Source organism: Hylaeus anthracinus, unplaced genomic scaffold, assembly GCF_026225885.1.
Source record: "Hylaeus anthracinus isolate JK02 unplaced genomic scaffold, UHH_iyHylAnth1.0_haploid 11978, whole genome shotgun sequence".
Taxonomy (NCBI): domain Eukaryota; kingdom Metazoa; phylum Arthropoda; class Insecta; order Hymenoptera; family Colletidae; genus Hylaeus; species Hylaeus anthracinus.
The window spans coordinates 773,440-799,756 of NW_026534326.1; the positions used below are offsets into that span (position 1 = coordinate 773,440).

The following is a 26,317-nucleotide window of genomic DNA, read 5'->3' on the forward strand; positions in this document are numbered from 1 at the left end:
TACTTCCATTGTAGTTTAAAGTAGCATGCCATGGAAGCTCTCTCCTCTGTTACGAACCAGTAAAAATACTGATTTTAGTTTCTAATTATTATTAATTTATTCCAGCAGAATTAATACATACAACAAACGGTTTTCCGTGGTACTTTTTACTTTTATCACTCATGCTCCCTTTCTCTCTCACTCTTTCCACACTCTCACTTGAATTCCTTAGCTAAGTCCTAAGATTACCCTTAAAAACGTATCGTGTGCCAACGCAATAATTTGGCGAAATTGGTAAAGACGAAAATAAAAAATGCTCTAGTGTTCTCGAATTCGGGGTAAAAAAAGATTAAACGTTGATACGCTTACTGAAAGATCGGTTAATGATTTTCTGTCTCGTAATTACATTTAGTCGTTTATTTACTAGTATAATGCATGGGGCGTGTCACACATCCGTCCTAGCTTATGAATTACTATGATACTCGTGTATGCGTGTATGTGTTCTGACATATGGTGCAAGTAGAATGTAACGACAGTATGTACAAAGATTATATCAAATTTGAATCTAAGTCCTATTTACTTTGACGGTGTTCGCTCGTGACGAATTCGGAGCTAAACGACCGATCCCTGCAAAATCGAATTACGTATATGTAATATATATATATATATATATATATATATATATTATAGTTCATGTACTGTGTGCATTGTTGCATTATTTAAGTATCAAACAGACTTTTTTGTGCCACTGCTCTCCACAAGTTCGTACGATTTAGTATCTTGGGACTCGGTTTAGAAGATTAAACAGAAAATCAACAACATCGCCATCGAGTTCTCGCTCTTGTAAACCCATGCATTACAGTAGCGTGTGTATTACGTACGAAAATGAATTCTCTTGGATACAATATGCAACGTCAGTCTTAACTAAAATGATTGCCATTGTTCATCATTGTATTTTCGATAATCCATGCGAGCATGCGATTCAAATGAAAAAAAAAAAAAAACACCATTAGTTTCGCAAATTCGACTAAATCGAGTCTTTTCTGCGTGAAATGTAAATCAGAAATAAAAAATGAAACGTTGCGAATAAATTATGCGAACGACCGCTCGAATCAGCCTACCACATGATAAACTGCACACGTAGATCCACGACGTAAAACTATTCGTTTCTTAAATAAGTTTTCCTTTTTTTTTTTCTTTTTTAAGTAAAATGTACTTATCGTTACGTTTACGATACACCGGCCAATGAAGAAATAGAAATCATGCTCTTGATTCGTCTCGAGAAAATAATTTACGCTGTTCTCCACAGAGACCGTATGTATAAATACAAAAAGAAGGACATGAAAACTTCGATGTCGGACGCCAATTGTATATGTAATAAATACAGGGAGTAATGTGATTTAGATGTAAAATATTACGCACGCATAAACGTGTCTGCTTCTTTTTTTCTTTTTTTGTAACACTTTTTTTTTTTAACCCTTAGCGTCTTCTCTTTAATGAAAATTCAGCTAAAAATCGTAATTTACGAAAAATAATACAGCGCCGCACGATTGCGCGTCAAGGTGGTGCAATCGGCGCCATTTTGAGTTCTCTCGTTTGAGCCACTGTTCGTCAATGTTTTGCTCTTCAAGCTGAAAATTGAATTATATTTGTAAGTAATCGTTCGTCTGTCAGGTAATTTGTTCTTTGGTAGAATATTCTATTGAAACGTTTGAAGCATACAATGGTTTCTTGTAGACAATATGGTAAAACGATTTTGTACAAACCTGTGAATCCTTGCGGTGGTTGACCCGGTACTGAGTATTGCGGTCTAAAATTACCGAAATTGGCAGCGCCAGCGAAAGTAGCGGGTAACTGTCCGCCAGAGAAGCCAGCAGGGAATTGCTGCGCCAGCAGGGCCGCTTGACCCGACTGGGAACTGCTACCACCGGGTGCTGTGGCCGCCAGTCGACTCAATATCGACCTCTCCGACATCTGAAGTCTTTGAGCAACGGGTGGAATGCGAGCTAGAGTTGCTGGTAAGCGGCTCACGTCTGACTTCATATCGGACAGTAGCTCTTCCAATTGATTTAGTACCTGCGGTGAATCGTTTAAATTTTTAAACTGCGGATTACTTGTATTATTATACAAATAGCAGAAGAGTTATCCAACTGTTTTACCTTATGCAACACAGCGTTTGCTGGCTTATTGCCGGCAAGGCTCTCTTTGCTAAGATGTTGATGCGATTCAGCAAGGCACTCGACTTCGGCAAATCTTGCATTCAGGCTCATCGCAGGATGGTTAGGGTCCTGCGTTAAGTTCAGGTACGCGGCTCTTCTCAACTGCTCTTCTATCACTAACGCCTGCTCCAACAGCTTGAAGCGTCGAGCCAGGAATTTATTTTTTATTTCTAAGAAGTTACCCTTGCCCACATCCATTTTGAAAGGTTCGTTTATTATCGCGAACCTGCAAGGAACAGTGAAAGTGTTAAGTAAAGCCTCGAAATGGAGCGCTCCGTGTTTCTTTCTTGCTATCGATATTAACGTTACCTGATATCGTTCTGAATGTCCTGCCAGCGACCGTAGCCGTGCGTGACGATACCAGCCAACAGCCAGTAGTCGTGTCTTCGATGCCATATTTCGTATTCACGGCCAGGTACCGCGGCTTTCTCTTCGTTCAGCCATAACGTGTGCAATTCCGTGAATCCACCATCGGCGATATTGAACATGAACTTACGTTTAGGCTTTATCACCTCCGTGTCGCAGTCCTTGACGACGTCTTTGTCTTTGACATCTTTGTCCTGTGAACAGGAAAATGAAAAATACGTTAACCGAGATGAACTTTATAGCCTCGCGCCACGGAATCGATAAATACCTCTCGCTTTTCGGTTTCCTCCTCGTCGTCTTTAACTATGACAACATCCTCCTCGGACTCTACTTTCGTTTTATTTTCGCTACTTTCCGTCTTTTCATCGTGTTTCGTTGCCGATCTTTCATCCTTTGCATCAGACTTGTCTTTCTCCTTCTCCGTTCCTTCCGCCTCGACGTCTTCTTTCTTTACGTCGTCTTTATCCTTATCTTTCTCGGCGTTACTCTCCTCTTCCTCCTTGGAGTCCTTTGATTCCTCGATCGCGTCCTTTCTGTCGACACTCTGCGAAAAGTAGTAGCATATTATCCAACTGTTGTGCAATTTAAGAAAGAAATACAGGGGAATCCCGGAAAATAAATACGAACTTCCTTGTCCTGTTCCTCTTTGATTTCCTTTCCTTCGGACACTTCGGAATTCGTCTTGTTCAGCTCGCTGACGGTGATACTAAGAGCCGAGGTTGGAGTAGGAGTCGCGGCAGGACTTGGACTAGGTGCGTTCGAGGTGGCTGGTGTCGCACTGGTACTGCTGGTGCCGGTCGCCCCGTCGACTCCGCCTTCCAGCTTCACAGGCTCCACCGGCTTGCGGATCATCTCGGGCATCGAGTAATATCCGTTTATATGTTCGAATTCTTGTACCTGGAAGAACAACGTTATCGATCAGCGTGTTCCTTATCGTTGCGCGCGTTACATTAGCGCGATCCGCGAATGAAAACGAATCAGTGCACGTGCCTTCTTCCTGATCAGCGACATTACACCGATTCTGGTTAAGACGTGCTGTCTATTGAGACCTTCCTTTGGCACGCCATCGGCGAACGTCTCGGCGTTGTCAGCGCCGGGCTCGCAGAGGTGTCGCATGAATAGCGAAACGTACGCCTTGAAATTCTTCTCCGATTTACCCCGCAGATCCCGTACAAGCCTAAAATGCGACAATATACTTTAACAGAACTTTAAATTAACTGACGAACGACGGTGTTCTGTGCGGACGACTAACCACTGAGAGTTGAACGCGTCCTGCGGCGGCATGCCGTAACGCATGATCGCGTTGAGGAATGCCTTTCGTTGCCTAGCGTTGAAGCCCAGTACCTAAACAAAAAGATTTCTCATAAAATGTTCGCAAAGCTGTGCGCTTTACGGGGGTACAGAGGAATTCGCGTGTATCGTACTTCTATGTTTCCGTTCACTCGAGCAAGCAACGGCGGCAGAGGTCGATCTTTCTCGTCTCTCCTCTCCAATCTTCGCCTGCTTCTGCGAGACAATAGGTCTCCGTCGCCCTTCTCGTCGAAGTCGTCGTCCTCTTTGTCGTCGTCGCTCGGTGCGCTGAAATCGCTGTTATAGTCGGACAGGTTCTCCTGCCACGGCTGATCGTCTCTCGTCCCTTGGTCTCCGGTTACTACGCCGTCGTTGTAGTTCACCTGCTTCCGTACTCGTTTACCTACGATTAATTACCATTGTTTAACTACCCATGAATAGCGACGTTTATGTATACACACCTTTTCCAAGAGTTCTAGCGATATCTTCCTGCTGCTGTTCGTAGTGGTGTCTCAACAGTTTGATCCAATAAGCGGGATCCGTGTTCTCAGCTTCCTGCTTGATGATCTCCGTGTCCGCCTCTTCCTCCGTCTCGCCTTCCTTGGTCACGTAGGACGCAACCTTGAAGGAGCTTAAGTATTCGTTGGCCCAGTTCTCCTTCTGTTCGATACCTTCCTTGCTTCTGTCCAACAATTCAGCGACAGCCTTGTCGTCGTAATGGATGGCTTCGTCCTCTTTACCCTCTTCCTCCTTGAAGAGTTCCTCGGTACCGAACCGCAGGATGTCGTCGAGTTCCTGTTTGCTGAAGTTGGCGCCCTTCCCGCCCATTCCGGGTCTGACGACCAAGTGGGTGAGCATCATCTTGCGTTTCGCTACCTGCGTCACTCGTTCCTCGACGGAATTGCGGGTAACGAATCTGTAGATCATGACCTTGTTGGCCTGACCGATTCTGTGAGCTCTACTGAACGCTTGGATGTCGTTGTGCGGGTTCCAATCGGAGTCGTAGATGATGACGGTGTCCGCGGTTGCCAGGTTGATACCTAGACCACCGGCCCGAGTGGAGAGCAGGAAAACGAATTGCTGCGCGCCAGGCGCATTGAATCTGTCTATAGCCTCTTGTCGCTGGGCACCTGTAATGTTGCCATCGATTCTCTCGTACTTGTAACCCTCCCCTTCTAGATAGTCCTCGAGGATGTCCAACATTTTCGTCATCTGCGAGAAGATCAGCACTCTGTGCCCGCCGTCCCTCAGTCTCTTCAACATTTTGCTCAAAAGCACGAGCTTTCCAGCCGCCTTGATCAACGCGGATGTCTCGTAACTTCCGTTAGGCGCGGTAGGCGCCTCCTGAGACGCAGCTGGGAATAGGTAGGGATGGTTGCAACACTTCTTCAGGTCCATCATGATATTCAATAGCGACACCTGTTGACCACCTCCCTTGGGATTCAACGCCTCGAAGTTCCTCGTCAATATATACTTGTAATATTTCTTCTGCATGGGAGACAGTTCGACGCGAACGATGAACTCGGACTTGCTCGGCATGTTCTTCAACACGTCAGCTTTCAATCTCCTCAGCATGTGAGGGCCGAGTAACTCGTGCAGCTTCTTCACTTGCTCCTCCTTCGAGATGTCGGCGAACTCGTTTTGGAACGTGGCCAAGTCGTTGAACTTGTCGCGGCACAGGAAATTCAGCAGATGGAAAAGTTCTTCCAGGTTGTTTTGCAGCGGGGTACCGGTTAACAATAACTTATACGCGATATTGTAGGACGCCAATAATCTGAAGAACTTTGACTGATTAGATTTCAGCCTGTGCGCTTCGTCTACCACTAATACGGCCCAGTCTATCGATCCCAGGCATGCGGAATCGATAGAAATGAGCTCGTAACTGGTGAGCAAAACGTTGAATTTAATTTGAGACGATCGAATCTTCGAGGCTCGACCACCGCGTACGGCACCTTCTTCGAAGGACAACTCGTTCTCTCGTATCACGATACGGCTATCCTTGTCGCCTGGAATTAATAAACGTAACTGATGACATTTGTGTCCCTTAATGAGTTGAGGAGCTTAGGTTTCGTTTGCTTACCGACATACGTGACGCAGTAGAAGTCAGGCGCCCAGGTTTCAAATTCACGCTCCCAATTGATGATGGTCGAGAGAGGGACGGATACGAGGAAGGGTCCTTTGCAATGACCTTCCTTGTACAACGAATACAAGAAAGTGATAGTTTGAATAGTTTTTCCCAGACCCATTTCGTCTGCCAGAATGGTGTCTATACCTTGGCCCCAGGAATATCTCAACCAATTCAAACCCTGCGAAGCAATGGAGATACAGAACATGTATACTAAATCCTTATAAATACTCGAGTAATTTCATGATTTTATACACACTTCTAATTGATAAGGGTGTAACTGCATGCCGGTTTGATCCAAGTACTCCGGTTGTCGTTCGTACTTCTTTTTGAGATCTGTGGTAGGTTTATCTGGCGGCGGTGTATACCGTTTAGGCGTTCTCTCTTCGTCATCGATTATCTCACGAGCCTTCGACTTTTTACCTTTACCTAGACAATAGTTACATGGTCACCGTTAGGGCCTATTTCAAACGAGAGGAACGAGAACAAAGGAAAAATAAATTAACCGACTCTTCTCACCCTTCTTGCCCTTGCGAGAGGAGCTACCATCGCAACAGTTCGCCGCTCTGAGATCCAAATAATATTCGATGGCCTGCTTCAGGCCAGGAATATCTTCGTGCTCGTCCTCCCACGTGGCTTGGTCGTATCCTAACTCTCTCCATTTAACGAGATAGGTTGCTCTGCCGTCCCTCGACAACCGATGATTAATCACTCGGTGCACTACGAGCCACTCTGGTCGAACTCCGTAACGATAGAATCGTTCTTCCAAATTATAGTCGTCCCTGTTGGTGGCGCCATCCTGTTCTTTCAACCGTTTCACACGGGAATCGCTTTCGTCCAAAGGTTCCTCTAATTTAGGAGGTTCGTCCATGTCGTACTTTCGCGAATAATTCCTGCGACAACAAACGCATTGAGTCGCTGTACAGTTGATTGCGCGTAATTGATGCGTACCTGAACATGAGGGGGTGGAAAACGTCAAACTGTAGTTCCGTGATCCAGTCGCAGTGCCAATACGACATGTCCGCCCATTTGACGAAAAACTCGCGCATCTTGCGTTGTTTGGGAGCTGCCTTACTCGTAGAAGGCTCTTCCGACGGTGTTTCTGGATACTCCTTCCACCTCCATGTCAAGATCTTTGCAACTGTCATGAATGAAGAAGGAAGTGAGCTATACACGCTAACCTTTACCTTACTTAACCTGCTCCCTTATCCTGTTCCCTACATACCTTTCCCACGTAAAGGTGGACAAGAGCATCTAGGGCACTTCCAGTCGCCGTCAGGGATATCCGAGAGCGGTGGGTTCAAACAATGCGTGTGATACGCGCTGGTACAGCTATCGCAGCATAGCAATTCACCACCGTCTTTACATACTCTACAGAATTCCATGTGTTCGTCGTCGTCGTCGGCTGCACCTGAAGATCAAGTTTACGGTTCGATAAATTTCAACTCGCGCTTACTACTTTCCATCTGTTTATCTCAACATGACGGGCGGGATGATAGGTGTACAGAGTATGTACCAAAATAATAGGATCATCCACTTCTGGATCAATGGATCAAACTTTTTCTAGCAATTAACGAGTGGCTTTCGTAGAGTCTTAAATTTTGTTATGTGTACCAAAGTGATGGCCTCGTCTACATCTCTCGAGGCTATCATTTGGATGAGGCTATCATTTTGGTACACACCATAGGATCATGAGGAAGGTACCTGTAATACCTTCTCCTTCGCAGTGAGGGCAACTCCATTTTCCTTCAGGCGTTTCTTCCAACTCTGGCTCTAGACACACCAAGTGGTATGCTCTAGGGCAGGTATCGCACAATATAATTTCTCCACCTTGTTGGCATACTTCGCAATAATCCTGATGGTCGGTCTGCGCAAAGATAAATATGATAGACAAAAATAGGTGAAATGTATTTTCTAAACAAACCGAAGGAAGACAGCTCGTATTACCTGGAGACCTTCCTCTCCGTCCGGAAACTTTGACGTAGTCTTCGTCTTTTTCTTCTTTTTTGTTTTGTTTCCAATTTTAGTCTTCGCCTTCCTACGGACGGGAGGCTCCGCAGGCGGTTCGACTCCGTTTTCTTCAGCGTTCCCTTTGTTTGTCCCATCCGCACCGGAAGGCTCTTCAGCGTCAGCCAGCATTTGCTCGAACTCCATATCGGAGTCTCTGTCGCTCCCAGCTCCGCTACCTTCCGCTTCCTCGTCCTAAACAGTAACATTAGCAATTAACAAAAAGAATCCTCAATGATTCAAAGGTACGCGACGAATCTTAATTACCGAGCTTCCCCGTTTACGTTTTCCAAGCTTAATCTTGAGCGTCGGTACTTTGGAAGCTTTCTTTCCTTTCTTCGCCCTGGATCCCCTCGATTTTCGCTTCCTGTCGCTGTCTTCGTCGTCGTCCTCCTCGTCTTCGCCTTCTTGCACCGCGCCGCTGCGATTCGGCCTCGAATTTCTACTGTCGTCGTCCACGTTCGCGGACGATACATCCGCATCCGGCTGCGTATGAGGATTCAGTTCGGAGAAGTCTCGCCATTTGGCAGCTACCAACATCATAAGCTTCGACATTGGAACCTAAACGCGCAGAGTACAAAAGTGAGAGAATATGTTCGACGGAATTGCGAATTGCGAAATACTTAAACGCCAAAGGCTTACTTTAGGATTTTCCTTCGCGAGAAGTGGTCTGACGTGTTGCTGGAATAACTTATACGTAGTTAAATTCTGAAAGTCTGCATCCGTGTACTCGATCTGTACATCGGTCAACCCGAAAGTATTGCAAACTTCTTCGATGGTAGGCATCCCTGTTGTGGGTTCCTGACTCGGAGGAGCCGGTGGTGGGTGACTGGACGACTTCCTGGACGAGGACTTTCTGCTCTTCCTGTTACCAGCATAGTCGCTGTCCTCTCCAGCTATGTCACCTGCTTCGCCGCCGCCTCCTCCAAAGTCGCTTTCCTGCAATTTAAAAAATAGAAAATTAACGATTCTTAAGTTTTAGGTAATTATGTATTCTATATTAGACTAAAGAAGGTAGTTACATCGCCAGAATCAGATTTTTTCTTCTTCTTCTTCTTCTTGCCCTTCTTATCCTCGCTGCGAGCTTTACGCTTCTTCCCCTTTTTCTTTTTTCGTTCCTCAGGCTCGTAATCGTCATCTTCCTCCTGCATTGACAAATATTTAATAAAAAGATTATCTTACAAATGTGCTAAAATGATCAAAGTTTACGCAGGAGATGCTTACTAATCTCTGAGATTCCTCCGCGTCGGATGAACCATCCACTTGCTGGCCAACAGTTGAAACTTGAACTCCGGTTTCATCCACATCGTCTTCTCCTGCAAGTGAAACATGCAAATATAATAAAATATATTTAATACAGTTTATATTTATTTACTGTTGTAATACACGTTGTGCATATCAATCATAAAATACTTTAAGACTCTGCAATATTCTCAGGACTGTTGCAGTACAATCACCGATGTAACATGTAACCGATATTAAGCAGCCGTGTGCCTCTGACTTATATAAAATCAATATCTGTATCCATTACTATACAGATTTATTAAAAAAATAATCTATACATGGGGAAAATATTAATTGGGCATCAGATGATGTTATTTCAATCATCTTTTTTTTACTTTATATTTTTTTAATGGAAAATTTGATAAATTTTGCGCGACCTTGACTTTTTTCAAGTCACAATGCCCATTGGAAAACGATTCGAAATGAGTTTTCAAGAATAAAAAGAAAAACGAAGCCTCGATTCGCGAAACGAATCGATAGCAACGTTTACCGAATAAAACCGATTTTTTTCTTTTCATATTTTAATTCAGGAAAAAACGTTTCGAATGACAAAAAATCGGCACAATCGGACAGAATTCCGTTAAAAGGGTTCGTTCGTACAAGAGGAAGCATAATTACGAAAATAAAATCAATTAATCGGAGCGTACAAATTATTTGGCATTAATCTGCCAGTTCGGTAAACGCTTTGTACGAGTGTGCGTCCGCCATTTTCTTCGAAAGGGCTCAACATCACATTGCTTGTCTATATTTTATATTTTCGTTATTATCGCGGGATTCTGTGCACGTGTACGTCGGTTCGGTGCAGGGAAAAGGGTTATCATCTAAATCATCGTCCTTTGATTACAGGACATGCTCCCGAATTCTTATTAAATCCAGGAACACGCGTTCTTTCCACGCGCGCGTACACGCCGCGTGCATGTGTGCGTCACCAGTGGTTCTTAACCGCTATTTGTGTTTTTATGCTATTACTCTATCATAAATGCACAAAATCAGCAGACTAGGTATAATGATCTAATAAATAAAGTGAGTTGAAGTTTGTATACTAATTACAAAGTTATTTTTACATAAATAACATTCTAGGTATCGCTCTGCCACTTGGTTTACTGTATGGACGTATACTTCTGGTATGAATATCTACTTTGAAAGCATTTGGTTTTGCTATTTAGTAAAATGGGTAGAAGAGTAAGGTGTTTGTTTCTTGTTTGCTATATATGCTAACAAATTGATAATAAAGTTTGAAATAAAAACATTCTGAATACTAGACGAAACAAAATATTTTGCATCGAGTATATGTAAACGAGAAATACAAATGTTTCACTGCACGCGTACATGTGTGTTTATTTATTAAACGTATATGCAAGTACGTGTAGTTCAAATATAAACGTCAACCTGTAAAACGGAATTCTGTTAGTTAATTCTAGAAGTCAAAGTTATTGCATTCGTTCAAATTCATTCATGGATCGTCTTGAAATAGTTCTATAGTTCTTAAAATTGTTACCGTAATCTTGAAACTGTGAGTATTTATCCATACTTTTATTTATTTCTATTTCAATTCCTTTTCTATCTTCATCTGTAGCCTAGTAATCATTCATGATTAGGAACCATGTCAGATTTTCTTAAAGTTAAGAACCACTGGTCCACACGAACGCACCTGTGTGAGACAAGAGAGGTTCCATGTGTGCGTGTGTGGACATCGGTGCACGCCAGATGTTCGTAAAACCGAATGAAACGTTACAAAATCGTTTCGAGATTCTGTTCCAACAGGAATTAAAAGCTATTCGAATCAAAGTTTTTCAGCAGGCGATCCTCGCGTGTATCGAAATGCATTGTTCGCGAGGAGAGCCGTTAAAGTAGATTAAGAGCGTGCTAAGACGCGGTTCGGCGCGACGAACGAACGCGTGTTTTCATGAATTTCTTTAAGTACGAAACCGGACCATATATCGAATACACAGGCTCGATTGCACGATACATCGTCGATCACTAATTATGTAAGGAAACGCTTTGAAAATCGCGCGAAGCGTTTCCGAGGAATAATGCTTGTAAAAAATCACGAGGCAATATCAAGATGTCACGATCGAGAATCTCGCGATACTTGCCGAGATTTCGCGTTGACAGTGATTTAACATCGACGAAACACCGAGAACAATGCAATTTCTGTCGCAGCTACTGGATGTAAACAATAACCTATATCCGTACTTGTATTCGGCCGTGTTTGCATGAGGATTAAACGTACCATGGTTGCAGTCTATCGAAAGCATCATTATCGAAGGCTTCGGTTGTTTGACAATTCAAAGGTTAGCTTGTTTCTCGGGTAGGGAAAGGAATCGTTCGCGGATCGCGATGAAATTCCGCCAAATGGTCCGGGTAGCATGACACCGAGTCTAACCAAAGCGTAGATCAGTTAAAAATTGCGGTAAAATGCGTGGACGGGAAAATAACAACGCGTGGAAAAATACAGAGGTGCCGATTGACATGGCAGCCATCGGTACGAAAAGCGCGCGTCCTGCGTGTGCCCGAGGACACACAACTTTCCGGTAGTATTCGTGAGCAGAGCAGCCCGTGCACTTACCCGCGTAGCTCTCGTCCACCTCCTCGTCGGACGCCATGCTCCAAAACCACGGGATTGATAACGAATGCTCTCGATCGCCACCGGGATATCTCGCTCTCGCAGGAGAGGGAACACACCACGGGAATTAAAGCGACATTAAACGAGGCTCGCGTTCGTTGTTTCGCCGCTTTCTTGCGTTTCTTTCACAATTTCGGCGTGCCGTCACTCTCATCTAATACCGTGCACCGATGTGCACCTACTGCCGTACGCTTCTTCTTTCACGCGATTCGTCGGTTCTCCTCGTTCCTCCCCCCGCCGCTCCGCGATTTTAACTCCCCTCCCCATTCCGTGAAAGAGTCCGTTTCTTCCCCGCTAGCCCTCCCCTTACCCCACCACTAGCCGTCGTCGCGTCCCTTCGCATAGCCCGTTACAGTCAGGACCGGGCCACGAAACAAAAAGCGCCCCAACCAACGCTTTCTCTGATACTAATTCGTTTATTTTATCAATATATAATTTTCTATATAACGTCAAACCGACTCGAGAGACTTTATTTTACGTTAAATATATTTTTTCGAGAAACAAATACTATATTTTACAAAAACATTTACACCCTTCGACGCATATATATATATAACATTTTTATTTTACAATGAAATTGCCTATAAAAATTATTTTTCACTTCCTCGATCTAAATGCAGCATTTTTTGTCAAACAATACGTAGGCGTACCTTTTATTGTTTACGAAAAAAAGAAATTTCTAAAGATCCGAAGAAAAATATGGTTTGAAAAAAAAAGTGATCCGTTGGAAAAATGTTTTAAACAAAAGTAGTACATTTCGATGAGATATGAAATTATCGTCAAATATATTTTTTCGAGAAACGAATACTTTTCGAGATATTTTAGCAAAACGTTTACACCTTTCGGTACGTATATTACATTTTTTTTTTCTTTTATACCGAAATTATCTATAAAAATTATTTTTCACTTCCTCGATCGAAATAAAGCATCTTTTGTCAAACATACGTAGGCGTAACTCGTATTATTTATGAGAAAAAAAATCGATATATGTATCGAGAGGTGTAATCGTTTTACAAAAATATCTGGAAAAGTATTCGTTTCTCGACAAAATATATTTGACGATAATTTCATATCTCGTCGAGATGTACAATTTATGTTTAAACTATTTCTTCAAAGGATCACTTCGTTTTACTTTTGATTGAGGTTTAACACCTGCCTGGTCTGCGACTAGAGCCGGCCCTGATTACAGGCGTGCTTTGTAGCGTCTGTAGCTGCATGTGTGCGAATGAATCTACCGTGTTGCATTTATTATTTTTCTTCACTTTCTGTCTCTTATCCTTATTTATAAATTATATTTTAACGATATCAAAAATCGATGTGGAGTTATTGTAATTGTATTGTAGCCGAGATAAATGTCCCCCCCCCCCCCACCCTCCCCCTTGTAACAGGGGGAGCAGTAATACGCGAAATAATTGAGAACCCCTACCAGATACAAATATATATACAAATGCATATATACAATATTTGGTTTATCGCATATTAATAATCGTACAATTATTACGATAGTACTGTACAGAAAATAGAAATCGTCGAATCGTCCTCTGTCCCGCTTAAATAAACCAATAAACAAATGCCAATTTTTGTTCGTGGAGCAACAACTTGCCACGAGTTCAACGATCAGTTATTACACAAAGAATTCGTCCATTTTACTTTGATGCAAATTGTCAAAGCTCTAGTCTGCGATAGCACGGACTATTAATGACCGAGCACACGCGTATTTCGCATATCGACTTTTTCGATGGTGACGAGATAACCGAACGCAATCGATGCGCATCATTTTTTTTTTCTCCTTCTCGTACCAAGTGTATTATTTTTAATTTAACGAATGTACGACAATATGCATGTTATTGATTTTAAGCGTTTGCTGCCTCGGCCCGTCGATGTATTGGTCGACGAAAGATCGGATGGTACGAGAAAATCGTAATTTGGAAATTGGTTATCGTTTGCTGTCACGATACATTTTGTAAGTGAACTCGTACGGAAACGAAATACCAATGATTAAGGCCGGAAATGGTGTAACGGGAATTGTTTCTGATAAGGCATTACATCGAGATGCGGTTTAGTAGTTTCGCACCTTTCACCATTCCAGGAAAACTATGCAAATTAAATGAGAACACCGATCAACGTATTACTCAATATTTCTTTATTTAGAGTTTACTAGAAATACGAATTATCGAGAATGCGTTACATGTCTTACAATGTAAGACTTACACAGAGCTACATATCGGCGTGTAACGTGAATGGAAATTTATTTATACGTTTCGTACGTAACAATCTATTTACAGATATGAAATACATATATTGCGAAGGCCTTTGCATAAAAAAAAAGAAAAAAAAAAAGGTAAACGTGATGTTCTCACGTACAATGGCCTTCTCTTATTTCTAAAAGAATATGTATACGATACTAATTTTAAAATGTAAACTACTTTTACGTATCACGTAACAATTACAATATACAAAAGATCGAAATTCATCTTCGGGAATGGATAAAAGCAATACGGTGCTACATGGAATGAATTAGTACATCTGAACAGCGTAAAGACAACTAATCAAAGTCGTTCGCGTTATACGTACAGTGTATATCTTGCAGAGTTTATTAGAATAGCATTTATAATACTTCCTTCAACGAATGCTTTGCTACGATAACTATCGTATCGTTCTCTTGTCAACGGTCAAAAATCATGATTTCCGATCTTAAAAAGTGCATTGGAATACAAAGAAAATTTTGTACTACATTCGTGTTCTTTTATATATTAATGAAATCTCGTAGAAGATATTTTAATCTAGCGTACGCATACGCTACGCTTCTACGCGTAACTGGTTTCATTTGCATTCGATAGGTAAAGAAATAGATAATCATCAGAGTTTGTTTTCCTTAGTAAAATTATCTGAACAACTTCTGACGAATATCATCTATGAAGTCGATCGTACAAATCGAAGTAGATTTGCAAAGATAAAAAATTATATGCATCGCTATTATATAAACATATTTTAGGGCGAGACTTTATTAGGCGTGCTCAACCGTAGTCGACGCTAAGAGCACTGAGTCCTTTTTTCTTGATAGCCTCGGCTACGGCTCTTTCTAAAAAGTTCTCCTCCTGGTCACTCTCGTCTACTTTATTCAAATCCCAATCTAGTCCGTTGTATTCTTCCAGATTAGTCGAATCGTTCAGTCTCAAAGAATTGGCAGAAGTAGTAGCTACAGAGTTTCCGAAATTTCCGATTCCTTGAACACGATTAGACGGACAGGAACAATGTACATCGGTCCAATATCCTGGAGCTTTATCACTGTAAAACGCACTGGACTGGGGAACCAATTCCGCGGACTGAACCAGACCGTGATGACGTATCGCCATCATAATCGCCGTGTCTTCCATATCGTTTGCTCTGAACAACTGAAATCTGGATTCCTCGAGAGGATAAGAAGGGGGTGCTCCCATAATATAATTCTCTAAAACTTTGTTAATGATATTGTCCACGAATCCCTTAGCCACTTGGCACGCCTGCCACCTTCTCAACCTTTCCCTCGCAAGCAGTTCTGCCTCGTCGTATTCTATGTTGTCTGTACGTTGAGTAGTCTCATCTTTATCGCTCGAACTCTTTTCCTGTAAATAAAAAACAAATAGAAAAATTGGAAGAAAGATTATTTATACCGCCTAGCAAGGAGACAAGCTATTACACGTACGATGACCAATGAAAAGGATACGATACAATTTGTCGTAAGATGTATTGTAGTACATTATTGTAAACAGAAATGCAGCGATACTCTTTGTATGAAAAATACTATCGGATCATGAATCGATTACAGAGCACAGAAAGTTTCTTTAAGTTTCAGGGTCCCCGTAAGTATAAGGCCCAAACCGAATGGGCTAACTGGCCTTCCCTGCGTACAATTACCGTATCCTGAAACGTCTCGTTGACCTTAACGAATCTTGTGCATTGCCTTTTCGACGGAGTGGGCCTCTCGTGATCATCGGTGTCCGATTCTTCGATGTCGGTCGCCATTTCCTCTATTTTGAACACAACTGTACTAAAAGCTGCGTACGGTTTTCAAAGACTTTAAAGAAAATTCCACAGACCCGTCAGTATTACAGAGGCAATCGTTAAAGGAGAACTCGAGACTTGACCGTAAAAATTCGGAGTATCCGCAGTTCTCTCAGCATCTTCCTTGGAACGGTATTAATTTCACGATACACATTTAAAACACGGATTCGGAGCTTTTGGCGCAATTATGTTTGGTCTCGGTGACGCGAACCAGCCACGATATAAAAATGAAACGGTAATCAACTCCGAGTGTCAGAACACGAAGGAATGTACCGCGCACACAATCAAACAGCGAGTATCGCTTTTGACAGCTTCAAAATGGCTACTTAGCCGTCGGATTCCGCATCGAGAAAAAAGAACGCGTATGCACAGTAGGAATTTCGTGAATTGTCGAAACGAACGAGCGGTCACGACGTTATCTGATAAGAATACGTGCGTTGATCGTGCGCTTATATAAATTCGTTTAAATTCGAATCAATTCGACTGGAGCTGGACGTCTCGGGTGCAGCGGTAGCTCCAAAATGGCGTAAACATGTGTTCACGGTACCCGAGAGAATTTTGACGTCCGTTCTGTCAAGCGTGTCTTTTTCTGTATCGTACGAGGTAAATTCTCTTCGACACTCTCGTTGAACGCGTCAACTGGCATGGCAGTCTGTGGGGAATATATTCGCAGCCAGTTTCCTACGATAGACGACGATTTGTATCAATATGTAGAAGGTATATCTCGGAGGCACTTAACCTATAAATCGCGAGACTGTTTCTCTCTTGCGTTTCGTTCTTCTCTCGAATCTGTCGTATTTCGTTTGCTCGAAGGTATCTTGGACAGCTCGAAGGATGATTTCGAGGACGGCGACGAAGTGTACGAGGCGATAGGAGAGGTATTGCACGAGGTCGCGGATAAACCAGAGAATGAGGTTAGGTCTGTAAACGTGTTCGCACTTGTCACTTTTACCCTATCGTTCGTTAGATCTTTTCTATGTCGGAAATCGTAATCGTGCCGCTGTCGTTGCTCTGTTGAGACACTCTCAAGTAAATATCTAATCTGGAACTGTTTTCTATGTAACTGTTTTCTATAGACAAATATGTGTAAAATTACTGGAAATGCTGAAAGGCAGTACGAACGACGAGATCGTCGAGAAGAGGAAGAATGGAGTTAATAAAGTATTAAACGCACCGGTTCATTTGGGTACCATGGCTGCTACTCTGGAAGCTCAAGTAGAACAGATAAAAAGTATATGGGTCACCACGAGGGATGACGGCATGTTAAGTATTTAGTTTATCATAGAGTTGTATAGACATTGTTTTCTCATAGGATGTACGATAGCGTACGCGTTAAAGTATATTTATCGTTGCATTCGTATTATTCAATAGAAAGTGGATGCTAAGAAATTAGAAAAAGCAGAGGCAAAGTTACAACAGAAGCAGGAGAAACGAGTTAACAACGATTCATCCAGTCGCGTTGGTAGCACTAATCCAGGGGTAGAAGCAGCGAGTGCTAGTCAAATGATGAGCAAAAAGGATAGTAGAATGGAAACCAAGGGCAGTGTAAATAAAACTCAAGATATTAGGATAGAGAATTTCGATGTAGCATACGGAGATAGAATTTTATTACAAGGGGCTGATTTAACCCTTGCTTTCGGTAGACGCTATGGCCTTATCGGTAGAAACGGACTTGGAAAAACCACGTTATTGAGAATGATATCCAGGTATTAAAATTATCTAATATTGATCCAATCTTTTAAATTATTTATTAGAGCATCCTTTATTTAAAGGAGAAATTAAAAGAGACGACGAAAATTGTTTCTTACGCTGTTCTTAATCGTTGCAGTAAACAGTTAAGAATACCTTCTCACGTAAGAGTGCTACACGTAGAACAGGAAGTCGCCGGTAACGATACATCTGCTCTTGAATCTGTGTTGGAGTGCGATCAAGAGAGGAGCCTCTTGCTCAGCAAGGAAGCAGAACTGCAAGCAGCGATAGAGAAAGATGGTGGTAAGGCAGGGGACGTGTTAGACGAAGAATTGCGTAAAGTGTACGAAGCGATGCAGGTTGCCGAAGTAGACAAAGCACCTGCTAGAGCTAGTGCCATATTATCCGGACTTGGGTTCTCCGTCGAAAGACAGTCGTGGCCGACCAAATCCTTCTCCGGTGGTTGGAGGATGAGACTTGCACTAGCGCGGGCGCTATTCTCTAGACCGGACCTTCTGTTGCTCGACGAACCTACGAACATGTTAGACATCAAAGCCATACTTTGGTTAGAAAGATACTTACAATCGTGGCCCACCACGTTGCTCGTGGTTTCGCACGATAGAAACTTTTTAGATACGGTAAGGTACTTAAACAGACTTTTGTTCACGATAAAAAAACGCTATAAGATCATTTTTGTAACAGGTTCCCACAGATATATTATACCTACGCGGACAGAAAATAGAGGCATACCGCGGAAACTACGAACAATTCTCGAAGACGAAAGGGGAACGCGAGAGGAATCAACAGAGGGAGTACGAGGCTCAGCAAGCCAAGAGAGCTCACGTGCAGGAATTCATTGATCGGTTCCGATACAATGCCAATCGTGCTTCGAGTGTACAGAGTAAAATAAAGATGCTGGAGAAATTGTAAGTACGACGTCGCCATGGTGACGAAGATTAGGGTGAACCGAAGGTCATTTCCTATTTTTGTTTCGTTACCAGGCCAGAATTGAAACCAATGGAAAAGGAGGGAGAGGTGACGCTTCGCTTCCCGGACGTGGAACAATTAAGCCCTCCGATATTGCAACTGAACGAAGTGTCCTTCAGTTACACTGGAGGAACCGACAACCCTATATTCACAGGTGTAAATCTTACCGCCAGCTTGCAATCCCGCATTTGTATCGTGGGAGAGAACGGGGCAGGTAAAACGACGCTTCTGAAAATAATAACGGGTACTCTGAGTCCGACGAGGGGCACGGTCCACGTTCATAGAAACTTGAAGTTTGGATACTTTAGTCAACACCACGTCGACCAATTGGATATGCGCGTATGCCCGGTCGAGTTGTTACAAAACCATTTTCCAGGTATGAACAAAACCAAAGTACTCGAGGAGATATTCTAGTCTGACTACGGAAGAAGTAGGGTGTTTTATAAAATGAAGACTAAAAGGGGAAACCACGATACAAATTTAGTTACGTTCCCTAGGTAAACCCGTCGAGGAATATAGGAGAATGCTGGGGAGCTTTGGAATAAGCGGTAACTTAGCTTTACAGACTATAAATTCTCTGTCTGGTGGACAGAAGTCGAGAGTCGCCTTCGCGTTAATGTGCGCCGCCATGCCAAACTTTTTAGTGCTCGACGAGCCCACGAATCATCTCGATATAGAGTCGATCGAAGCTTTAGGCAAAGCGCTGAATACCTGCCAAGTAAAATATAATCTTTGACGTCTATCGATACCGATTCGTATTTTTATCAAATATATCGACATCGTGATATTTTCAGGCTGGCGTGATATTAGTCTCGCACGACGAAAGGTTGATTCGCATGGTGTGCACCGAGCTCTGGGTATGCGGTGAGGGTTCCGTTAGATGCATCGAGGGAGGATTCGACGAGTATCGTAAGATCGTTGAGAAGGAACTCGAAATGTAAAGACTATTTTAATTTAATCGCGCTATCGATTCGCATTGTCCCGTGTCGAGTTACCGATTTCAATATTTCGATGAATTTAAATAAATGCAAACGTACGCCGAGGCGCGTTCGATCCTTCGTTTTGGGGCAATGCACCTTTTGATTTGTTCATCGATGTAGATATTTATCAGCCACGAAAACATTATACTGCCTATTTTAAATAAAACTGAGTGCATTGAGAATTATTGTTTATAATATATATTTCATCGTCAACATAAAATCTGCGAGATAGACTGAGTTATCGACGAGTTCACAAGTAGGATTAGAAGATTATCACATCGTTTGACTGCCAGATACAATAACTACATCTAAAGAATTCTGATATTTAATATTGTACATTAGTAAATAATAAAGAGTCGTTGTTATAAATAAAAGTATATAACATTCTAGGTTTTCTTTTTTTTTTATATATATATATATAAAACCGTTGGAAGATTACATTGATAAATATACATGATTAATTAGTCGAAGAAATCATACTGTTTCGTATGGTTTTAATTGAAATATACATGGTTTCAGAAAGCAACGTGTTAGAATGTAATGCAGTCTTGTACCGCAATAACTCACGTTAGAATCGATGATAAAATCAATATAATAATTTGAATTAATTAATCACTTTTTAATACTATTATTTCAGCTCTCTTCCGTATCCGATTTCATCGTTTATTTCATTTATTTCCATATCGTTTCAGTTACGCTCCGAAAGTTGAGAAAACTAACGTGTCACGTAATAAATAAAACAAATTTAATGTCCCAAAAGAGTTGCATTGCATTGCCACGGTTAACCACCGGATGTAGTGTTTAATGGTACCATTGTATTGGATAAAGAAGACGTTTGCATAGGTGGTGCGGGTGCCTGTTGTTTGGCCGCTGGAATTTTCAAACATTTACATTACTTTTCTCTCGAAGAGCGTACGTTTCGATTACATATACAAGGTGTAAAGAAATAATTCAGCTGGGCAAGCATAGGCATATTTTACATCTTCGATGAAGATCTCGAAAAAAAGGTTGCCACAAAATTGTCCTTGACATTGAATTTCACGGTCATGGACAATCTTGTTGCAACTTTTTCTTACAGATCTTTCCGAAGATGTAGAATATGCCTATGCTTGCCAATACCAAACATTTCTTTACACCCTGTACCTTTATCGATTGCTACAAGCATTAGGAAGCATGCAGATGATCCTTGAAAATCAGCCAACCCAATCAATGATCAACGACTCTGTTTACACATTCGTGCATGCATCTATTGTCGCTAATTTTTGGTAAGCTAGAGCCAGCGATTAAATTAATTAAGAGGAACACCACGAAGACGACTTTACTAATAAATTTCTAGATACTCTATTTTTATTTAGATCTCTATCTTCGAAGTGTCGTTTTCCCTCAAGTTATCACATACACAGTCACAAATCTCAGTGTCGTATATCTTTATTTCAGACTTATATTCTGTGCGATGAAAATTTACATACTTCAATGTCATAATTTACAGACGATAGTTTCATTCATGCATGTAAATCGTGTGAGAATGATTAATCCTTCGAGTAAAGAAAACATGCAAGATTCTATCCCGGTGATTCATCCTCTGTTAAACCACACGAGAAGCAAGTGAGCAAGCCTTTGTGTTTTGTATTTTTAGAATAGCGATTATGCAGGATTTTTCCACACCGAAACGAAGCTTACATAAACAATTCAGAAGTGTACCGTCTAATGGCAAAGTTTAAGAAAGAATGCGACTGATATTCAAGCGGTTCGTTCTCACCGTTTCTGCTGCTGTAGACTTTCGTGAACCCTTTGAACTGCTCCGGCGCTGGAAAACTCACGATAGAATGAAACATGTCCGCGAATCGTACCTCTAGGTCTAGGGTGGTCATGGTTTGACCGTTGCGCATCGAGGAACTCCTCGTGGGAGGTGTAGGTGGAGGCGGCGGTGGCGCCTGTCTCTGATGAGTGGGAGCAGGACGATGCGGAAGCGGAGGAGGTGGAGGTGGTATACACGGAGCGCTGACCGTGACTCTAGAAGGTGGTGGCGGTGCCGCCCTCGTTGCCGTGGTAGTCGAGCTGTTCGCTCTGGAAGTAGGAGGAGAGGGTGGTTTTGCAACCGGAGGTCTGAGCACTCGATTCGACGGCCTTGGTTGAGTTTCGTTTAGACAATCCTGCGATTGATGAAGAGACGGTGGAGTGGGTGCGAGCACAGGAGGCGATCTGAGCAGCCTCATACTTTGCGCTCTCGATACACTTGGTCCTGTAGTCAGGTTTAATTTTTTAGGAGGTGGCGATGGCTTGTGCTGCGTGCTAGACGGAGTGGTAGGTGGTTTGGGCGCGAGAATCGGTTTTCCAAATCCCTTGGACGCATCCCCCATAGAACTCGGCGAGTCGGTAATGCTGTGACCTTGCGTAGAGTTGGCTTTCTGAAACGTTTAGTAATATTTAAAAAGGCGTTTAGCAACAATTTTGTTATTGTTTACCACTGTTCATACCTGAGCAAACATTTGTGGCTTTTGCGAGGCTGGTGGAACAGGAGGTGGGCCACGCTTTATGCTAGGTATGGTAGATTGACTGAAATTCGTACTATTTACATTGCTTGTGTCCCTTTCGTTAGAAGATGGCCTGAGTCCCGTGGGCTTTAATTTTGGCATACCACTGGAGAATAATCCACCTAATCCTATGGGTCCTCCATTATTTGTATTAATGCTGCTGGCTACCGCATTGGAACTACTATTTTCTCTGTTATTAGAGAAAGAGGATGCTCCTGCTTCTCCTCTTATTTTACCTAGAAGAATAATATAATATAATATAATCTATGTAAATTTTATTTCCAAAACCTCTGAATGCACTTTATAACTCACCGCTAACAGCAGGCGCGCTTTTATCTATGGTTACAGTTTTCTTCAAGGTTTTCCCAGCTCTGATAGATTGAAGAAGTAAACTCCTGTCTTGTTCTCCGGAGCCGGAATTGGCTGTATTGAAAGCAGGAGGCGGAGGAGGAGGTGGCGCAGGCATTCTTGTTTAAATTGTTAGAAAAGTATTCGGTTGTTCCTAATAAAATCGATTGATTTAGGTAGAGACGACGCGATTCTGATAGCTTTGACTCGAGTCAGGGACAGTAAACAGTACAATGGCTGAAGTACATTTTAAGAGATAAGATTAGACCTCCTACAGAGCGAATGCTAGAAATAGGTTAGTACGAAAATAATTTCCACGTTCTGTTTTTGCGTTTAGACGTCTTACGATTTCGATAGACGTAAAGGGGAAACAGTGACACGAGTCTGTAGGAATTGTTTAACTAAAATTGACAGACAGGCCCTCTTACCACGGCGGGACGATCTTTGAAACTACCGCACTTTGTGTCCGTTTCTGATTCACTGTGAACTAACGTAACCCACGACATGCCAAATTTTCCACGGCGGCGAGGAATTCAAATGGATTCACACGTTCCACGAGTACAACTTGACGGGGGACCCGGCGCACGTAGCCACGACAATATTCTTGTACATCACGACAATGGTTCGCCGTTTGTTTATGACATCGACGAGTCACATCCGATCGAACGTGCATACGTCGAGTGCACCTGTACAAATTCTACCACACCTGGGAGACCTTAAAATCGTGCAATGAAACGAGAACACCGCTTTTCTTTTGTAATCGTATCACAATTGGTCGCAGAAAATGTATCTGTATCCTCGCATTCCGTTGGAGAAATATACACCCGGTGACACGGATTCGGAGAAGGAGAAAGTCACCAAGTCTCCAGCTTTGGCTACCATTTTCCTATCTGACAAGAAACTTGTAGCGATCATGGCGCTCGAATGGTTGCGCCAAAAATTCAAACGAGTCCTCGCTGTCATCCGAACGAGAGCGCTGCTGTTGATATTCATTTTCGCCATGATAGTTTCCTTCTACCATGGACGAAAGAGTCTATGGTGCAGATGACCAGTTGAAAAGCGCGCGCAAGGAATAGTTTCGGCCGCGCATGCGCGCTACTTTTGACTTCAATAAAGTATCTACTAGGATCACAAAACTGGCACTCTTATAACCCCTAAAAAATGATGAAAGCACAAAATAAATTCCAAAGAGATTATTCAACACTTTCGGAGTTAATTATTTAATCTCTGATCGTTTTTTCGATTCTCATGCGTGAGTTGGAGTTCTCCCACTCCTTCCTGGCCATCACTGCGCATGCGCGAGTGGAAGCCATTATACGGCGTCACTGCGAGTCTTTCACTTTCATTTTGGACATCGCCACGAGTAGTTTGAAGGTAATCACGTTTTGAATTTTTGTATCTGTTCTCATCCGCGTGCATCGTTACATTAAACACAGAAAACTGATATTTCCTTAATCAGTTATCTCGTAAAATACCATTTTTCGATATATTTTTGCTTCGTTTTCTAATGTTGCTTGTTTTATATGATGATACGAAAATAGTCTCGTTCGTATGATATATTCTATGATTACGATCCTAAAGGTGATCTGAATAGCTCGTAAAGATTTAAACGCTTCTTAAAATTGCTTTTCTCGGTGATTTAGAATTTGATTTCTCTTTCTGTAGGCGTTAAAGTAAATCGGCTTTTCGAAACGTGCTTTGGAACGCGTTGACGAACTTTGGTTTCGATTTCTTTGCGATTTTTCTAGTGAGTATCATTCTTTCATCATACATTTGCAATATTTAGCAATTTTCTATATGTATATCTATATATATATATTTTTTTTGCTACGTTGCACGTCGAATTTTTAGAAAATCGTGAGTCCTTTACACGTGGGCTTTCGAGCATAGATTACAATATATTTTTGAAGGTTTTATACGAAAAGCAACATTTCTTATTTCGATCAGCATGTTCTTGATTTTTTAAAATGATAATTTGTTCTTATTTGCTATGATGTTACGTTACTGCCCCAGTCTGATTCAAATGTGATTGATTCAGTATTCTGAGACAAATTTTGTAAATTCGCGATTAACACGTGCGATGTATCTTTGGTTAACGGTATGTATTTCTATTTGTAGGAAAACATGCATAGATTTGAACTTGCTTACTTTGGTCAAAGTTTGTATGCTGTTAATGATATAGGTAAGCATTTGCATTCGTTTCGATAGAATTCTGACAACAAATCTATGATAAATAAACCTGATGAGTAATTAACACTGCCTCAGTCAATCAGAAATATTATGTAGATAGTGTAATCTGAAGATTCTACAAATATTAGATATTTATTTTCCAATCTATAATTGTTAGTAACAAAGGACCTATAATTTCAGAAAGGAACGATGATAATGGTTAATAACCATCGAGATCCTGATTCCAATATTGATCCACACTAACCATTACAAAATCTGTAAATACGAGTTTGAAGCAGGATGCAGCTGAAAAGGTAATTCAAATGTCTTTACTGTCCCTAAAAAGTAATTTGTTGAAAGTAGACTATGATGAATTAATAGTTACCCCTGCCTGAAATTTGTGTATTGAAAATGACTTTGCTGATGTAAACATTACTTTGCAAAGTAATATTTTATAATAGGCCTCATAATAATAAAATCAAATTTTATGTTACAGCGCGCAATGTGAATCTCGTGGGCTTGTAACAAATTTTTCGTGCGATCGTATATGAAAGAGTGAGTAACACGTTTTAGATTTATACATTTCCTTTACCTAAAATGTAATAATTAAATATTTTAATGATGAGTTACTAAAAGACAAGCATATGTCTGAGTAAATTATTGATGCAATTTATTATCTGATTAAACGTTAAACGATTGCAATAAGAGTATAAAACAAATAATATTTATAGTATAAGAATTAACCAAAGTTATTTATTCCAGATTCTCTGAATAGGGTAAAACAACCTTGGAATTGCAGGCACTTTCTGTTTACGCTCGAGTAAGTATACGAAAATCATGGGATCAACAGTTTTATCGTTAACTATGATGTTAAGCAAAATATACGCTAATATGATTTACGGAAATGATTTCCACTTGCCCTCACTGAGTTTTGACCTAAATAAATCAATTGTGTGATCTATAAAGATTGTGGTAAATAAAGATTATTTTATTTTTAGGAATATGTTACAGGCGCGTTGTAACGTTCCAGATTAACCTCAAGATTTGGAATATTAACTGTTCGAAGGAAACTACCAGCAATAAAGTGTATGTTTTTCATAATTGTTCAAAATAATTAATCTATAGTCAGAGATAGTCTGTTGTACTGTTTAAATGATGTTTTACAATATACGCTATGAAGTTCTGTGATAGTTCATGTTTTCTGAACCTAAGATATAATAATATCTTTCAAAATTATCTGATATATAACTTGCTATTAATTTTCCTTTCGTTTAAACAGAAAACACAATGTAAACATTTAGGAAAAGTCAGTTTTATTTGGTGAAAGATTGATTGTACATTTAAACGGTACTATAAAATGTAATAAACTCTACTGGACTAGACACTGTCGAGTTATTAAAAAGTAAAGCTTTACAAAGAATGGCACGGATGCGGTAAGTTTAGGTCAATATTAGAAAAAGTGTACGCGTGAAGAAGAATAAAATTATATATAAGGAAAAAAGGACTACGTTCGAAACGTTGTATAACCTTTCCCAAAATACTTATGTGATTATAAAAAATATAATTTGTGTGTAGATGCTAAATTTCGAATCCAAGCAGTTTTAATAACTATGATTATTAAACTTTCCCTAATTTATAACATGAATTTAATCTTGCGACTATCGTATAAA

The 26,317-nt window shown here is 41.3% G+C and overlaps 4 protein-coding genes, 1 long non-coding RNA gene and 1 other non-coding gene across 19 annotated transcripts; 3 read left to right on the forward strand and 3 right to left on the reverse strand.

Moving 5' to 3' along the window:
- Positions 1-1,158: 1,158 nt before the first annotated feature.
- Positions 1,159-12,119, reverse strand: LOC128896854 (chromodomain-helicase-DNA-binding protein Mi-2 homolog). Of its 8 annotated transcripts, none has more exons than XM_054160365.1 (22): positions 11,840-12,119; positions 9,211-9,302; positions 9,009-9,131; positions 8,629-8,925; positions 8,254-8,547; positions 7,927-8,181; positions 7,693-7,846; positions 7,205-7,390; positions 6,931-7,120; positions 6,490-6,872; positions 6,239-6,408; positions 5,935-6,160; positions 4,316-5,860; positions 3,989-4,257; positions 3,817-3,908; positions 3,555-3,759; positions 3,192-3,461; positions 2,833-3,108; positions 2,508-2,758; positions 2,139-2,424; positions 1,746-2,055; positions 1,159-1,610 (listed from the first exon to the last, which is right to left on the reverse strand). In XM_054160365.1, the coding sequence occupies exons 1-22, from the start codon at positions 11,874-11,876 to the stop codon at positions 1,606-1,608; spliced, it is 5,916 nt and encodes a 1,971-aa protein (XP_054016340.1). In that variant the 5' UTR covers positions 11,877-12,119; the 3' UTR covers positions 1,159-1,605. The 8 variants fall into 8 exon arrangements, with proteins under 8 accessions (XP_054016340.1, XP_054016337.1, XP_054016338.1 ...); XM_054160362.1 differs by having other exon boundaries at positions 7,684-7,846; XM_054160363.1 differs by having other exon boundaries at positions 7,684-7,846; positions 8,629-8,906; positions 8,993-9,131.
- A 2,466-nt stretch (positions 12,120-14,585) lies between these two features.
- LOC128896861 (uncharacterized) lies at positions 14,586-16,117 on the reverse strand. Of its 3 annotated transcripts, none has more exons than XM_054160389.1 (3): positions 15,976-16,117; positions 15,794-15,906; positions 14,586-15,501 (listed from the first exon to the last, which is right to left on the reverse strand). In XM_054160389.1, exons 2-3 carry the CDS (start codon positions 15,899-15,901, stop codon positions 14,914-14,916), a joined length of 696 nt encoding a protein of 231 aa, XP_054016364.1. In that variant the 5' UTR covers positions 15,902-15,906; positions 15,976-16,117; the 3' UTR covers positions 14,586-14,913. The 3 variants fall into 3 exon arrangements, with proteins under 3 accessions (XP_054016364.1, XP_054016362.1, XP_054016363.1); XM_054160387.1 differs by having other exon boundaries at positions 15,788-15,906; XM_054160388.1 differs by lacking the exon at positions 15,976-16,117 and having other exon boundaries at positions 15,794-15,927.
- A 407-nt stretch (positions 16,118-16,524) lies between these two features.
- Positions 16,525-19,772, forward strand: LOC128896855 (ATP-binding cassette sub-family F member 3). 2 transcript variants are annotated; one of them, XM_054160371.1, is made up of 9 exons: positions 16,525-16,657; positions 16,754-16,859; positions 17,017-17,207; positions 17,316-17,646; positions 17,769-18,267; positions 18,332-18,555; positions 18,631-18,992; positions 19,114-19,334; positions 19,411-19,772. In XM_054160371.1, exons 1-9 carry the CDS (start codon positions 16,585-16,587, stop codon positions 19,555-19,557), a joined length of 2,154 nt encoding a protein of 717 aa, XP_054016346.1. In that variant the 5' UTR covers positions 16,525-16,584; the 3' UTR covers positions 19,558-19,772. The 2 variants fall into 2 exon arrangements, with proteins under 2 accessions (XP_054016346.1, XP_054016347.1); XM_054160372.1 differs by having other exon boundaries at positions 16,639-16,657; positions 16,754-16,854.
- Positions 19,773-19,899: 127 nt separating this feature from the next.
- LOC128896858 (WAS/WASL-interacting protein family member 1-like) lies at positions 19,900-23,392 on the reverse strand. Of its 2 annotated transcripts, XM_054160380.1 has the most exons (5): positions 22,907-23,392; positions 22,443-22,632; positions 22,074-22,366; positions 21,356-22,004; positions 19,900-20,466 (listed from the first exon to the last, which is right to left on the reverse strand). In XM_054160380.1, exons 2-5 carry the CDS (start codon positions 22,594-22,596, stop codon positions 20,378-20,380), a joined length of 1,185 nt encoding a protein of 394 aa, XP_054016355.1. In that variant the 5' UTR covers positions 22,597-22,632; positions 22,907-23,392; the 3' UTR covers positions 19,900-20,377. The 2 variants fall into 2 exon arrangements, with proteins under 2 accessions (XP_054016355.1, XP_054016354.1); XM_054160379.1 differs by having other exon boundaries at positions 22,443-23,392.
- A 382-nt stretch (positions 23,393-23,774) lies between these two features.
- Positions 23,775-26,135, forward strand: LOC128896863 (uncharacterized). 3 transcript variants are annotated; one of them, XR_008462157.1, is made up of 8 exons: positions 23,797-23,852; positions 24,144-24,225; positions 24,597-24,660; positions 24,849-24,961; positions 25,144-25,202; positions 25,410-25,467; positions 25,646-25,733; positions 25,927-26,135. It is a non-coding gene; the product is annotated as an uncharacterized LOC128896863 (long non-coding RNA). The 3 variants fall into 3 exon arrangements; XR_008462158.1 differs by lacking the exon at positions 23,797-23,852 and adding an exon at positions 23,891-24,059; XR_008462159.1 differs by lacking the exon at positions 24,144-24,225 and having other exon boundaries at positions 23,775-23,852.
- LOC128897115 (small nucleolar RNA SNORD31) lies at positions 24,463-24,530 on the forward strand. The gene has a single exon (XR_008462213.1). It is a non-coding gene; the product is annotated as a small nucleolar RNA SNORD31 (small nucleolar RNA).
- Positions 26,136-26,317: the final 182 nt, after the last annotated feature.